Genomic DNA, 15,036 nt, shown 5'->3' with positions numbered 1-15,036 from the left:
CCTCTCCACACCCTGACACAGGGATGTCTGTCGGTGTACCTGTGTGCACACATCTCCCCTCGCGTGCGTGCCCTCTGGCTGCTCAGGGAGGGGAGGCATCCAGGCAGTACACTATAAATATAAGTTTTATTGATGTGTGAAATCCAACAAGTACAGCTGGCGTCTCAGAAAGACTGAAATAAGCCGCAACATCTCCGCCTGCTCAACAGCTCCTGGGGCTCTCTGGACACTGGTGAGCACCAGCAGCAAGCTGGGACTCGGACACCCTGTTCCTGCGGGGCACTTACCTGTGTGTGCGGCACAGCCCGGAGAGCCAGCAGGGCCCTGCCAGCAGCCCCATGCTCCCCCCAGAGCCCGGGAGAGCTCTGCCTCCGCCCTGCCTGGTTCCTGCCAGGTTGCAGCTGTGGGCAGTGATGCCCTGGCCCCGCTTCGCAGCCTCCTCCTGGCAAGGTAGAAGAACCCAGGCAAATGCCACCCACACGTGGCTACCACAGCAGAGCTACGGCTGTGCGAGCCGACTCCCTCGGCCTTTGAGCCATTATCTGCGTCATATTTTGGCAAACAGTCCCAGGAAAAAAGCAGCTCACCTCTGGTGATGTGGAAGCATGGGTTTCAATAGCTGCACCTCTGCATGGTGCACCCCTGCCCTGTATCACACATGCACCCCCCACTGTACAACCTCCTCTGCACACACAGAGATGGTGAAGGCTGGAAAACCACCGGGCCCAGCGCAGCAGGGATACACACAGAGATCCCAGACACCCACAGGCTGCCTGCGGCACCAGGAGTTTCTGTGGCAGAGGGACAGGACAAATAGTGTCCACACACAGTGAGAAGGAAACACTGTTTTATTGCCTGATTTTGAGAGGGGCAAAACCCTGGGAGAAGCCCCATCCCCGCCCTGTTCTAGCCCTCTCCCCTCCAGCAAACCCTAGCACCAGCTGAGTGATGATGCATTTGCTCTTCTTGTGCGTGTGACAAAGGTGGCCTGGACGTGCGTGGAGGTGAGAGGCCATACACCTGCTTGCCTGCCTGCATTCACAGCACGCATGAGGGACAGGCAGTACCTGATACAACTGTGCCTGTGGGCTTAAGGAGCCAGGCTAAGGGGCTGAAGCAGTTTTAGATGGGTTGAGACTCAACTGGTGCTCCCAGGGAGCTGAAGCCATGGCCTGAACCACATCCTCATCCATTCAAAGTGCATTGCAAGGGAAGGCAGGGGGCGGGAGGGGAGAGGAGGTGTGGGGGAAGAAGCCTGCTCTCCTCCATCACACTCCTCCTGATTATCCAGACGCGTTCCCTGGTGGGATTCCTGCAGCCAGAAGCACCCACAACCCCACTCCCCTGCTCTGATAAAGTGCATCCTTGCTGCTGTGTGCCAGCCTGGCACATGGGTGCTCCTCACCCACTCAGGACAAAGAAAGACCCAGCCTGGGCACCCCCGGCCCCACACTACAAAACAACCAGTGTTATTGCCAAGGGGTCCCACCCCAGCCCGGCTCAGTGCCTATCTTGCCCTGAAGAGACTCTTGGAGAGATGCCTGGTAGTCAGTGGGCTGGAGCAGCCGAGCCTTGCTCCACTAAGGGCTCCCCAGAGCAGGGTTGCTGCACTTCATCCCTCTGCCATGCCAGGGCAGAGACAACCCCTCTTGCCCTGCTCCTGCAGGGCAGGGGACCACCTGGGAGGGGAGGGGCAATAAATCCTGAGTGCTTGGCCCAGCCACGCCAGCCTGCAGGGCTCAGTGAAAATGTGCTCGGTCCTTCGCATTTCTCTGTGCCTTCCACCGTCTCTGGTATTGTCCTTGCCGAGAGGAAAGGGCAACGGATAACCCCGTTTGGGCACCTCAGCTCAGTTCACTCCTCTGGCACTGTGTGCCTGGGGCAGGGTCTGCCAGACCCAGGCCCTCTGTGCCGCAGGGTGCCCAGATCCCTCCCTCATCACAGCCCCTTTGCACCAACACATTCACTTGCTGGCCCTACTGGGAGTGCCAGTGCCCTCCTCTGGGCCACCTCCCGCTGCCCTGACCCTGAGGACAAGGGGCACCTGCCCCCTAACCCCCGCTCCCCAGTGCCCTTGCCCAGCTCAGGGACACAGCCGTCCTCCATCTCCAGGGCTTGCCCTGGCCCTCTGCCCTGCAGGGGCTGTGTACCTGGTCAGCTGAGACTCTGGAGCCCACACACTCACTGGCGCAGGACGCCCAGGCTGTGCTGAACTGTCCTGGAGATCCCGGGGTGCTGCCAACTGCCCCATCCCAGACAGGCTGGTCCGAGCATCCACCTGTGGAGCCACCTGCCCCAGCAGTCTCCCTCCGGCCACGCCAAGCTCGGGCAGTCTGTCCCATGGGGTTTCTCTGCAAGCAGCAGAGGCTGGCCAGCCAAGGCTCCTGTCGCAGCATTCCTGGGGCGGGGGGGACATGGGCAGTGGCAGTCATGGGTGCCTGCTGGTAACCCCCTCTGCTCCACACGTGGGCCATCGCTAGTCCGTCTCGTCCTGGTCCTTCTGGGAGTGGCGGTGGTGCTGGCTGCGATGGCACAGGGCTGTCCCAGGAGGCACCGTGGGCTGGGTGCAGGCAGCAGCAGGACACAGCGCTGGGGACAGTAGTGCCTCCAGTGTGCAGGAGGCAGGACGAGAGCCCCCGCTGCCAGGAAGCAGGCAGGAGGCAGGAGCTGCACAAAGCTCCACCACTGGCACCTCCTGCCATCTTGGTATCCATCCAGGGAAAAACCCTCAGCCCAGCAGTGCACACTAGGCAAGGCTTAACTAGCCACAGCCCAAGGGCAGGACAGAAGTGGGGCATTGGTCCCATCAGCCCCACAGACAGCGAGATGGAGAAGGGTGACAGCCCACAGCTCCACCATCCCCCCAGCTCTCTGCCCATCCATCCGCCTCGTGACAGAGCAGACACAGGGACCGTTCCCCACTCAACCATGTCCCTGTGGCTGCAGTTGGCAGCGTCGTGCCCGGGAGGCTGCAGCCCCCCAAACTGGCACGGCTCCATTGCAGACTGTGGCACAGGGCTGGCAGTGAAGATAGATCCAGGAGCGAAGTGGTATTTTTAGGGATGGCTGGCGGTAAGTCAGGCAAGAGTCCCTGGGAAAAACGTCAGTGCTCTTCATGAAAAGGGCATCAGTGCACGTCCTGCTTCCAGACCCTCTGTGCAGGAGGGCCCCATGGCTACAAGCTCCTCGTAGCAGCGCTGTCCAGGCAGGGGAAACCCGACCTTGCTGAGAGCCCAGCATCAGTGCTGCCACACGTCTGCCGTCCACCTGCACGCCAGCCAGACCCTGCTGTGCAGAGCAGTCCCAACACGAGCCAGTAAAGCAAAGAACAGTCTCAAGGATTTTGCTGAAATCTGGCATCTGCCCTGCAATCCCCTGCTGCTGAGATAGAGTGCCAGCAGCAGCATCTCACTTGAACCAGGGCCCAGCATGCCAGGATGGGGCAGAGCTGCCTTCCCCGTGTCCATGCTCACTAAAAAGCAGTGGGTTCCCATGTGCACGGGTGACCAGTGCAGCCCCACGACACCAGTGCCAGCACACCCCAGCGATAGGCCTGTGCTACGTAGCTAAGCAGCATGCTGTGTTCCCAGCACAGCAGCATGTGCAGATCTGCCCCACCAGCTCTGGTTTCAGCTCTGTTCCTTTGGAGAGCCAGCGAAGTGCCGAAACGCCTTCCCTCTGCAAGGGGTATGGAGAGGCAGGTGACTTCGGAGGAGCCACCAGAGACACTTGCCAAAAGGGACATTTTCCCGATACCAGTCACAAAGTGCAAAGCCCTTCCCAGCGCCAGGGTCACCCAACGCAAACAAACCGCTCCGAGATCTCACCTGCTTTCCAGTTCTGGCACTGGTGGGACCCCTCCTGCAGGGTGTCACCCTGGGAGGTTTGCACTGTGACAAGGCCAGGCGTCCCTGGGGCTGGCATCCCCTCCTGGCAGAGCCGGTGCTGAGCAAGGCTCGTCCTCCCTGTTCTGCTGAGACAGCCACAGTTGTGCGGGGGGAAGAGGGGTGAGGAACACGACGGTGCGAGGGAAGGGCTCAGGGCCAGCTCTTCCGCAGTAGAGGTTCCAGCGATAGCACGTCTGAGCCCAGCCTCGCTTTTCAGCCGCCTGGCACTGACAGGGTGTGGGAACATAAATCCTCCCAGCTCCATGCAGCACTTGAAGGGACCAGTCACTTCTCTCCATGTTGGTTGATTTTATGCTCTTGGCTCAGACCCCAAAGACAACAGGGACTAAATGTGAGACTCCCTAAGGTCTGAGAATACTGTCCCATTCCCACAGACCCTGCCACATCCCAGGTTTGAAGATCCCATCTCTGAGGATGGCATCCGAGCAGAAGTCTGAGACAGACCCCCAAGTCCTTCTCTGCCTGCTGGCTCCCTTTCCCCTCCATGAGACTGGGAAGCAGTGGGGTTTATACAAAAAAGAAAGAAAAGAAAAAAAAAAAAAAGAGGGAGGATTTGTGCAGAAACAAAAAGGGGATGTAGCAGTTTCTGTGGCTATGGTGACAGGAAATACTAAGACCTTGTGCAACTTGGCCTACTGCATCTTTGGGCTCTTCCTACCACTGACACACATGCTGCTGGCCAGCATGAGCAACAGGGCTACGTGCTGCACTAAGGACCCCATGCTCTGCAGGTGCCTCCTCCCAGCTTCAGCCCCAGGGCACTGCTCCCCTCCTGCACAGAGCAGCCGGCTCCTCTCGGCCTTGCTCAGCAGACAGCCACCTCCGTGGGACTGTCCCTGGTGTCCCAATGTGTTTAGCAGACAAGGGCAGTGCCGAGCAGGGGCGACAAGAGGGGACCCAAGCTTCATGGGGTTTGTCAGTCCTGGGGGAGAGAGTGGCACATGCCAGGGCTGTACAAAACTTTTGCAATGAAGAGTGTGTGGAAAGGTTAAAACAGTTCCGAGATGTCTCAAAACCCTTCTCGACTGAGCCAGGCCTCGTTGGCACCTACCAATGCCTCCACTGTGGTCCATGACCTGCTAGGAGCACTGTGTCCATCTGCAGAACGTCTCTCACAGCAGGCCAGGCCCGGGAATGGCACCGGGACCCCATAGCCCCTTTATCTCTCTGATTTGACTTTGTACCTGAGGACCAGGTAAGCCAGGAGCCGCAGGATGACGAAGAAGATGCCCAGGATGAGGAAGTCCAGGTAGAGCTTGGCCTCCTCCACATCTAGCTCTTGCAGGATCTTGATGGGTTTTTGGAAAGGGCAGAAGTCCTCGAGGCACTCCAGGTCCTCACGCTCCATGGCATAGATGGTGAGAATGACGCCCTCGAAGCCGTACCTAGGACAGAGCACACTGTGAGAGTCACTGCGTGCCCCAGGCAGCCCCACTCTCTCCCCAGCCCATGGGAGCCCAGGGCAGGGAGCTTCTGGCCGGTGCGCACAGTCCCACCTGACATAGGAGACGTAGGAGCTCCATTGCAGGTAGGTGGGGATGGTCTTGAAGCTGACGAAGAAGCCCGAGAAGAGCAGGACAGGGATGGCAGTGACGGGTCCCACAAAGGTGGCCACCTGGGGAGCAGAGGCCACTGGGTGTCATGTCCCTGTCCACAGGCGCACCGCCTGTGGCACTCACACGCCTGCCTACGGCAACGCTTCCCTCCACCCCTCCTTGTTTTGGGACTCCCTGCAACTCTTCTCTCCAAATAACAGGCAAAGCCAGGGCCTCATCCAACCTGGAGGGAAGTGGAAGCAGCTCCGATGAGAAGCCCGAGGGACTGGGCCACCAGGGCTGTGGCGGTGGCCAGGGCAGAGAAGAGGAGGAAGCGCGTGGCTTCGGGCGGCTGGCCCGTCATCCAGTACACAATGCTGCAGTACGCGATGGGGCAGATCACCTGCAGAGGGGGCAAGCAAAGAGACTGGTCTGCTGGACCCACGGCCATTCTCACCCCTCAGACCCTCCCGGGGGGATGGAGGGCTGCGGGGACCCCTCAAAGGCCAGCCCAGGGTATTGGGGTAGCCAGGCAATTGGCTGTGCCAAGGAAGGACAGTCAGCATCAGGTCCACGCTTTAGTCCAGCCACAAGCTCACCTGGAAGGGCACGTCTGCCATGGTCTTTGCCAGGTAATAGGCTTTCAGGCTGTACCAGTAGTTCAAGTGCTCTCGCAGGAACACAGACATCTCCTGGGGGACTGCATGGAAACAAAGAGTCAGCAGCCAGCAGTGCCCTGGCCTGGGCTGCTCCAGCCCCCACTCCCACCTGCCCTGGTGCAGGCAGATGTGATGCTGCCCTGGCACAGCGCACCAGGCAGCCTCCTGCCTGTGCCACGAGCGGGCGCTCAAATCTTCACCAGGGAAAAGAATCAGTGACCAATGCGGGAACTTTCTGCATGGAAAAGTCAGCTTGGCTGGGGCTTTTTAGGCAAACTTTTCAAGGAAGTGAAAGAGAGATGAAGCAGCTGAAAATGCAGCTTTGCAGACATTTTCTCAGCAAAAAAATTTCCAACTTTCTGCTTTGAGCTGACAAGTACATTATAGACAAACATCAAATAAAGGGCAAAACCGCAATACATCCAAACAGAAATTTTTCTCCTCTTTTTTTCCCCTCTTCTTTCTTATTTCCCTCCTTTTGCCCAATTCATCTGGCTCCACCACACACCGCCCAGCAGACACACTCCCACACAGCTGGAGCACCCTCCTCTGCCCCAAGGGTTAGGAGCAGTGAGTGGGTGCTGGGGGAAGGAACTCCTTACAGGTGAGGATGGTGGGCATCAGCGCGGCAAACATGAGGAAGAGCATGGAGAAGAAGAGAAAGCCAGTGTTGTTGAAGACTTTGCCCGCATCATTGCCGATGTGCAGGTAGAGCAGCCCGATCAGCACTCCGATGCAGATGTGGGACATGAACCGCAGGTGGGTCAGCACCTGCAGGCAGAGGGTACGGGGGCTCAGCGAGGCAGGGCTGCATCCCATGAGCAGCCCAGGGGGGCAGAGGACAGCCTGCCTGCTCCTCAAGGGTGAGCCCCACTCCAGCCCCCAATCAACTCCTGTCTCTGCCTGCCCTCAGTGACCAACAGGCCCCATCCCATCAGCCCTGGCCCAGCCTCCCCTGCCCTCACCGTGTCCCTTAGGATGCAGATAAAGGTTCTCTTGAAGAGGATGCAGAACTGAGTTGAAGTGCTGGTGGCAAACGTGTGGCTCTCGATGTGGTCCACGTCCTGCAAGACCACAGGCAAGTTAGGGACACGGGTCAAGTTCACATGGGTTCCCTACTAGGATGGCACCCAAACGCTCCCAGGGTGCCCCTTGTGAGCAACCCTGGTGAGAACAGGCACTGCCAGCTGCAAGCACAGAGCTGTTGCTCAGGACAAGCAGAGGCTGGCTGAACACCTCCATGCTCCCCACCGTGTTCAAGGGGCTCTAGACATCACAGAGCGCTCTAGGATATCTGTGCACCGTGGGTCAGAGGTGACTGAGGTTCTCTGGGCAGGCACCCTGTTACCTGCTGCTCCCCATCACCGCAGGAGGCTCTTGTCACCCCCACTTACCGTCACACAGTGTGCCGGGCACGATGGATCCGTCTTGTCAGGGCTGCTCTTCTTCTCAGCCATGGTGCACATGCCATTCTGGACAGCGCGGAACAGGACAGGGTTGAGGTCCCCGTACTCTCCAGAGGCCACCTCGATAACTGTGGAGAAGGACAGGACCCCCAAGGGGCGCTGAGCCAGCTCTTGCCATCTCTTTGCCCAAACCACGTCCCCGTGGGGCAGAGGGGTGGGAGCCCAGCACAACCCCCATCCTGCGATGCTGCACCACACAGCAGCACTGCCCAGCCAGCACCACTTAACGGGAAGAGTATGGGCAGCCCTGCTCCCTGGGCAACCCAGGGGAACACCGGGCAGCCCCTAGGGCTTGGGGACTGCGTTTGGACCTTGCCACCCTCTGCTCCCCCCCACAGCCCCAGCTAGGGCAGAAGCACTCACTGAAGTCAGCAGGGTTGTGGTATGTGGGGCAGTGGAGGCCCAGACCCTTCAGGTAGGGGATGAGGTTGGTCACGATGCCTTTGAAGATGCACTGGCCCTGGCTCAGGATGTACAGCTGCAAGAAAAAGCCAGGATATAGCAGGTGCAGAGCAGCCAGGGGCACTGTTGCCTGCTTCTACCCACCTCCCCGCCCTAGGGTAACACAGGCCACCCTTGGCCATCAGGGCTGTGTGCCACACAAGCCACAGGTCAAATGCCTGCAGCCCATCCCTCCCATGGCCTCTCTCCTGGGTCGTGGGGGCAGCATGACCCTGCACCCCTGAAGAATCCTGTGTCCTAGCCCAGCCCAAACCTTGTCAAACATCTCAAAGAGCTTGGCGCTGGGCTGGTGGATGGTGCAGATGATGGTGCGTCCACCCTGAGCCAGGGACCGCATCAGGGAAACCACCTGGAAGCAGGAAGCACTGTCCAGACCGCTGTGGCCACGCAGGATGGGGTGGAGGAGAAAGAGACAGCAGAGAGAGAAGGGGAGAGTTGAGAGGGGGGAGAAGTACATCCTAAAGATGCCCCCGCCTGCCTCCCCTTGTGCACACCCTCCTCTCAGACCGATGGAGAAGAGCACCCCTTTGCAGTCCCAGCCCTGCCACACCCCAGCCCCCTCAGAGCCGGTGGGCACAGCCACATCCCACCCTCAGGCCTCGCAGCCCTGCTGTGCTCCAGAGGGTGCTGGCCACCCTGCTGTCCCCTGGCAGGGGAAGCCCAGCTGGGCAGGTGGTGCTGGGGAGCCCCAGCCCCTGCGGCCTCACCTCGTGGGCTCATCGAAGAACATGACCGGAGGGTTGTTCACCAGCTCCAGGGCGATGGCCAGGCGCTTGCGCTGGCCCCCCGACAGCGAGATGGTGCGGGTGTAGGAGCACTCCAACAGCCCCAGGGCCGTCAGGATCTCATTCACCTGTGAGACAGCTTCATTCACCATGGGCTCCCATGGACCCTCACCCCATCCCTGTCACTGCCCTTCAGACCTCCATCACTGCAAGCCCCTCGGCATCCCTGGTCCCCTCAGGGCTCTCCCTTCCCTACTGTCCCTGTCTCAGGAAGAGATCAGGGGCCTGGACCCACCTTCCTCTGCACTTACCAGCTCCTTCTTCACCTCCTGCTTCTCACTCAGCTTCAGGTTAGCAGAGACCTGCAGGGAGAGGATGGGCAGGGAGACACGACTGTTAGATGTAGGGAACAGAATCGACTGCACCATGGCCCCGTTCCTGCCCCACCGAGGGCTGAGAGCAGGGGCTCAGGGTGAAGGGAGCAAGAACAGCAGGATTTTGTTCCTGTGTCCCAGAGCCCTTGGAAATGACTGATGTCAGTGTGGGCTCAGTGCCCAAGGACACAGTCCACATGATACCCCACAGAGCTCAGCAGGCTGCCTGGCTCCCACATCGCTCACCATCATAGCCTCCAGCACAGTGAGGTGCGGCAGGAGCATGTCGTCCTGCATGATGTAGCAGGACATCTTGCGGAAGGTGCGCAGGTCCCGTGGCCGGCCATTCACCAGGATCTGTCCCTTCATGCCAGTCTCCCTGCAGGAAAGAGGTGTGTGGGGAATGTAGCACAGGGCCACTGGCCCCGCACCCTCAGACCCACTGGCTTCCCCCCAGCCTCACCTGTAGCCAGCTAGGATGTTCATGAGTGTGGACTTCCCAGCACCCGAGGGTCCCATGATCCCAATGAGCTCCCGCTGGCAGAACTTCCCTGACAGGCATTTGAGGAGAGTCTTGTACCCTGGAGGGAGAGAGCAGAACGAGTTCAGCTTTCCAGAGCTGCAGCACTACAGGCACTGCGATGCCATCCCAGCCCCTGAGGAACCTCAGGACCTTCATGCCTTGTGCCAGGGGCTGCATGAGCCTGGAGACTGTCTCCATCAGCATCCCCAGGGCTATAGGCACAGCAGCTGTCATTTCCAGCATGATCTCTGACCCTGGTCCTTGGCTGACCCCACTGACTTCCAGCACCAAAGAGGAACATGCCCTGGATCATGGTAAAGACCAGGGAAATCCCTGGGTCAGAGCACGTAGCTGCTGAGGAAGACTACCAGCCTGTGACATTGGTCCTGGACATGTTGTCAGATCCCAGTCCCTAGGGCCAGTGGAGAGGGGCGGCAAGAAGCAGGGTAGCATGGGGCAGGCAGGGTCCCCAAGCTCACTGGATGCCTGGCTGTTGCCTTCATTGGCATTCATGCTGTGACACCCGGCAGCAGATAGTGCTAATCAGACCTGGAATTATCTCTGCTTTAAACGCAGCTGATTAGCATTTTCTGGCAGAAGGAACACGATGTGTCGGGAGTAGGGAACAGGCACAGCCTCAAGCTCTCAGGAGCTGCCCCCAAAACACAGCTCTGGCAGGAGAGAAATGGTATACAGGGTGCTAGGACCATGCTAAACCATGCACCAAGTCTAAGCATCTGCTGGAAATATGCCCCCCCTGCACCCCGTGGTGGCAGCTGGTGTTGGGCAAGGGCAACACATCCATCCCCTGCCCACCGGCTGGGGCAAGGCTCAGTGCCAGACCCGCTCACGGTCCCTGTACCGCACGAGGCAGGGGGGACCAGCCCCTCTGGCTTGTCCATCACCACAAGCTCCGGGTTCCTCCTCTGCACCCCTCAGGGTCAGGTGCCCTGCACCCAGGAACAGGCCCCACGGGCAGAGGGACAGCGAGGGCCGGGAGGGGAGGGCAGGGGGATGTGCATGATGGCAGCAGAGCGAGCATGCCCAGCAGCCCCCCCGTCGCATCCCAGCACCACGCACACAGCTCCGGCACCGCGCATGCTGCTCACGTCGGCGCCACTGCAGCTTGCGCAGCGGTTACTTGCGTTCATTGACTGCCAGTAACCTCCTGCTTCAGCAGAGTGAGGCAGCCTGGCCGGATCCCGGGGGCTGCAGCCAAAGGCACCGGGAGCTCCCCGCCCCAGCTCCTTCACCTGTGCCCAGTCCAGGAGAGAGGAGAGTCCCTCCCACTGCCACCCCAGGATCCCAGCACCTCTCGGCATGCTCCTATCGGGTCCAGCTGCCCCAGCCTTTCCCACTCCCCCCCTGCAGGGCACTGGCCCACCGGCAAGCAGCTGGTCCCCAGGACTTCTGGGTGCTGCTGCATACTCTGCCCTGGGAAGCCCAACTTGTGCCATGGCTCCTCCTGGGATGCTTCCTCAGCATCCCCGACAAACTGGCAGATCTCATCCTGGAAGATGTCAGGATGTCTGGATGTCCTGTCTTTCAGTGCCTCAGTTTCCCTAGCCGCAGAGCCCTGGGGACAGGGTCAGAGGCCTCATTTAGCACTCCTGGCTGGCAGGACACCCTGCTGAGCAGCCCTGCGTCCTCGGTCTGCTCACCCCAGGCCCCTGCACGTCCCTGCCTGCCTTCAGCTTCTGCAGATCAGCTCCCCCTCCATCTCATGGGGCTGCCTGATTGGCATCCCATTAACTGAGAGAGCTAATTAAAGCAGACTACCACCCACCAGTCACCATCTGCCTCCCCTCTCCCCTCCCTGAGCTCTCGGCCAGAGTCGCGCACAGGAAAGGGGACCATGGCCTCAGCTGCGCAGGGAGCTGCTGGAGAGGAAATCCCCTGCAAAACCACACACATTCTCCTTGCCAGGCTCTGAGCTGGGGCACTCCTCGGGGTCTCCTGCTGTCAGCATGTCACACACAGCCATCGCACCCCAAACCACTGTGCTGGGGAAACTCAGCCATTCTGGCTGCCCCGAACCAGGAAATCCGCCCCATCTCCCGCATGCGGCCCTGGCCAGAGGCATACCTGGGCCACGATCTGCTTTCCTCCGGCATCGCACAGCAGAGGCATACAGTAATTGCTGCGGGACACGAGCCTCTCCTCCGCCCATAGGCGCCCGGCACGCACAGCCAGCCCAGCATGGCTGCAAACAGCACTGGCGCCCAGCCAGCCCGACCACCCAGCCAGCCCCCACTGCCGAAGGGGACAGCAGGGCGAGCGGCTCCAGCATCTCCTGCTGTGGCTCCCTGGGCGCAGCCCCGCTGCCACACGCTGAGGGAAGCTCCCGCCGGGAGCTGAGGCACTCTGGGCTTGCAGAGCCTGGGGCTGCCTGGAGCAGGAATTGGCAGAGAAGCAATAAATCCAGCAGAGGCAGGTGCTGGGGACCGGGGTGAGATCGAGGCATACAGACGCGATAGCCCCGCAGGCCCCCTCCCTGCCCTTCCCCAGCCATCAGCTCCTACCTCTCTTCCTCCACCAGGAGCCTTCACGCACCGAGTAGGACAGGTCAATGAACTCAATGTTGACGGCCGAACGCTTCGGGAGGTGGGAAAACCTCTGGGCCTCAGTGATGTGGTTCTCCACCTTCTTCAAGTGGGTGGTGAGGAGTGGGGCATCTGGGGGGCTGGCGTGGCACACCGTGTCCTCCAGGGCAATGGAGACACACGCGGGATCGATACCTTTCTCCGCCATCCTGCTGCTCTGTGGGAAACACACAGGGATCAACTCACAGTGGGCCCCCCTCTCAGGGCCAGGGACTGTAGGGGCCCGGGACCAGCCCGCAGCAAGTCCTCTCACATCCTTTCCTGATGGCTCCAGACCTCACTGCCCCCTCTGCCCTGTGATACACTGCCCAGCCATGGTCTGGCACCCACAGCTGGATGGAAAGACGGACCTGGCCAGAGCAGCTGAGCCTGCACCGAGGGGCTCACAGCAAGGAGCAGCTGATCAGCTCCACGGTCAATAATTCATGCACCTCCTCAGCTGGGTCCAGCTCTGGCAGCAGAGCTGGCAGGCTGTTCAGCACCCCTGGCCCCACTGCTGCTGGGCTCCCTGCACTGTTCCTTTCTGCCACAGTGGGCACAGGATGGGATGCTGAAGAGCTGATGTTCTGTCCTCGATGGGGAACACCCAGCTGTGTCTGGATGTCCCCAAGGGCTTACCAGGAACCACCTCTGCCTGGCCTGGCCAGGGCTTGTGGGATACCGATATGGGGTCTCAAGCAACAGACTGTTTCAGCCAGTTTCTTGGACAAAGCTTGCCATGTCTCACCCGGGCTCCTGGGGCAGAGCTGGTGCCCATGGTCCCCACGGGCTTGCTGAGACAGACTTAATAGACCAGGGAGGGGGCCCTGCTAGTGGCAGTCCTTCTCTGCCTCCCTTGGCTCACTTCACCTTCCTAGCTCTTGCCAGCACAGCCTCAGAGACCAGGCCAGTACTTAACTGGGGCCATTGCATGATGCTAACACACACACCTGCCCAAACGCTTTCTTGCTGGGCAGTGTCTCCTGCAGTCCTCCCCACAGCTGGTGCACCTCAGCCAAGGTCCTCATGTCTCTGCTTGGCTTAAGGACTCTGCGGTGCTGGGGGGATGTTAAGCCAAGCAGGGTGGGGAGCAGGCTAACCCCAGGTCCCACTGCGGCACCAAAGACTGGGAGGGGATTGGGGATCCCCACAGCACCGGCAAGAGGAGGCTGAGCTGTGCCTGAGCAGGCTGAGCCCAGCACCCATCTTGCCTCCAAGGCCGGGGTCCTAATGCTTTGCTAACCTACATTTTGCTGAGGCGCAGGCTGCAGGCAGCTCCCCGCTACAGCTGCAATGCACACACAGTCCCCTGAAAGGCAAAGCCGGCCTCGCAAGGAGCTGCGCCGAGATCTTCCCAGCCCTCTCCCCGCTGCAGACAGATCCCTCTCGGGGCTGGAGGACAGCCAGCCCCAGCCCTGGGGAAGAAGGGCTGGGAAGGATCTGCGGGATCACAGCACTCGGATCCCGCTCTCGGCAGCCGGGAGCTCTGGGACACGCTCGGCACAGCGACCCCGCCGTGGCGAGCGGCCCCAGGGTGCGGGCCAGCGGGACCGGGGCGGGGGGAGGCACCAGGCACCAAGCGCCCTCGGGCTCACCTTGACTCCTTCGGCTGGGCGTTACAAGGAGCGCTAAATCCCGCAAGCAGCTCTCCGCGGCTTAGCCCATCCCCGAGGCGAGGGGTGGGGAAGGCGGCTGTGCCGAGGATGTTCTTCCTTCATCCCGGCTCCCCGCCGACCCCCCCTCCATCCCCGGTCGCCCCCAGCCCCCCCCGGGCCGGGCAGGGGCTCCTGCAGGCTCTCCCCCCGCTCCCCAGGCTCACCTGGCAGGCTGCGGGCTGGCGGCTCCTCTCCCCGCCGGCAGCGGCCGTGCCCCCCCCGCCGCCGCCCTGCGCCCAGCGCCCGGCCGTGCCGCCGCCGCAGCGCCCTCGGCCGCTCCCTCCTCCTCCTCCTCCTCTTCCTCCGCAGACAAAGGGGCGATGCCCGCGGCGGGGGCTGGGGGTCGGCGCCGGGCAGGGAGAAGGCTCGGTGACAGCCGGCCGGTCCTCAGCGCCGGGACCCGGGCTGGGCGCTGCCCCTGCGGGTCCCCAGCCGGGGTCTCCTCCCCATCCCTCCGCAGGGCTGGGCTGGGCTGGGCGGGCAGGGGCGGGGGGGCTCCCCGACCCCAGCCCAGCAGTGGCTAGCAGCCCCCCGGGCCCGGCTGCTCGGCGATGCCCCTCTCCGCCAGCTTTGTCCCTGCTGCTGCCGCTGCCTGTCGGGGCGTCAGGATGGGCTGCCCAGGCAGGCAGGCAGGCAGCCCTGCCAGGCAGCGAAAAATCCTCTTAAAGGGACCGGCCTTATTTCCTCTCCCCGCAAGCCAGAAGGCCCTGAGCATCCCCAGCGCACAAGCCTGGGGTTTGCCCGCCCTGTCTCTGCAGCCGCCTCCAGCACCCCTCCCCACTGCCTGCTCCTGTTCACACCCGGGGCAGAGCCCACCGCAGCTCCATTGCCACCTCAGCCCAAAACCCCGTGAGCAGGCACAGCTCACCCCCTAAGTCCCCCAACACCCCCTAAGTCCGCTCCTGCCCAAGACGCTTCTGCCCCTGCTCAGCCCTGCACAGACCCGGGACAGGGGCCGCACCATCGTGCAGCCGCCCCAATGACAGCACAACCTGGGTGAAACTGGGGCTGCAATGCAGAGCAGTGCCTGGGAAGCCCACCCCAGGCATCAAGAGCCAGGGCAGGTGGGGTTACCGCTGGCCACAAAGGGCCTTGACAGGAGGGTGCCTCCCACCCAGGGCTTCACCCCCAGCACACGCCGCCCGCT

The 15,036-nt window shown here is 61.4% G+C and overlaps 1 protein-coding gene across 3 annotated transcripts; it reads right to left on the bottom strand.

Moving 5' to 3' along the window:
* Positions 1-107: 107 nt before the first annotated feature.
* On the bottom strand, positions 108-14,517 carry ABCG4 (ATP binding cassette subfamily G member 4). Of its 3 annotated transcripts, none has more exons than XM_074848723.1 (15): positions 14,054-14,517; positions 12,175-12,412; positions 9,593-9,710; positions 9,376-9,508; positions 9,067-9,117; positions 8,738-8,883; positions 8,284-8,407; positions 7,932-8,046; positions 7,497-7,636; positions 7,068-7,166; positions 6,705-6,873; positions 6,043-6,143; positions 5,688-5,846; positions 5,405-5,523; positions 108-5,293 (listed from the first exon to the last, which is right to left on the bottom strand). In XM_074848723.1, exons 2-15 carry the CDS (start codon positions 12,401-12,403, stop codon positions 5,068-5,070), a joined length of 1,929 nt encoding a protein of 642 aa, XP_074704824.1. In that variant the 5' UTR covers positions 12,404-12,412; positions 14,054-14,517; the 3' UTR covers positions 108-5,067. The 3 variants fall into 3 exon arrangements, with proteins under 3 accessions (XP_074704824.1, XP_074704827.1, XP_074704825.1); XM_074848726.1 differs by lacking the exon at positions 14,054-14,517 and adding an exon at positions 13,482-13,687; XM_074848724.1 differs by lacking the exon at positions 14,054-14,517 and adding an exon at positions 13,185-13,200.
* Positions 14,518-15,036: the final 519 nt, after the last annotated feature.

This window comes from Strix aluco, chromosome 23 (genome assembly GCF_031877795.1).
Source record: "Strix aluco isolate bStrAlu1 chromosome 23, bStrAlu1.hap1, whole genome shotgun sequence".
Classification (NCBI taxonomy): Eukaryota; Metazoa; Chordata; class Aves; order Strigiformes; family Strigidae; genus Strix; species Strix aluco.
Note: the sequence above shows the minus strand (reverse complement) of the source record. Positions and strands in the feature narration are given on the sequence as shown.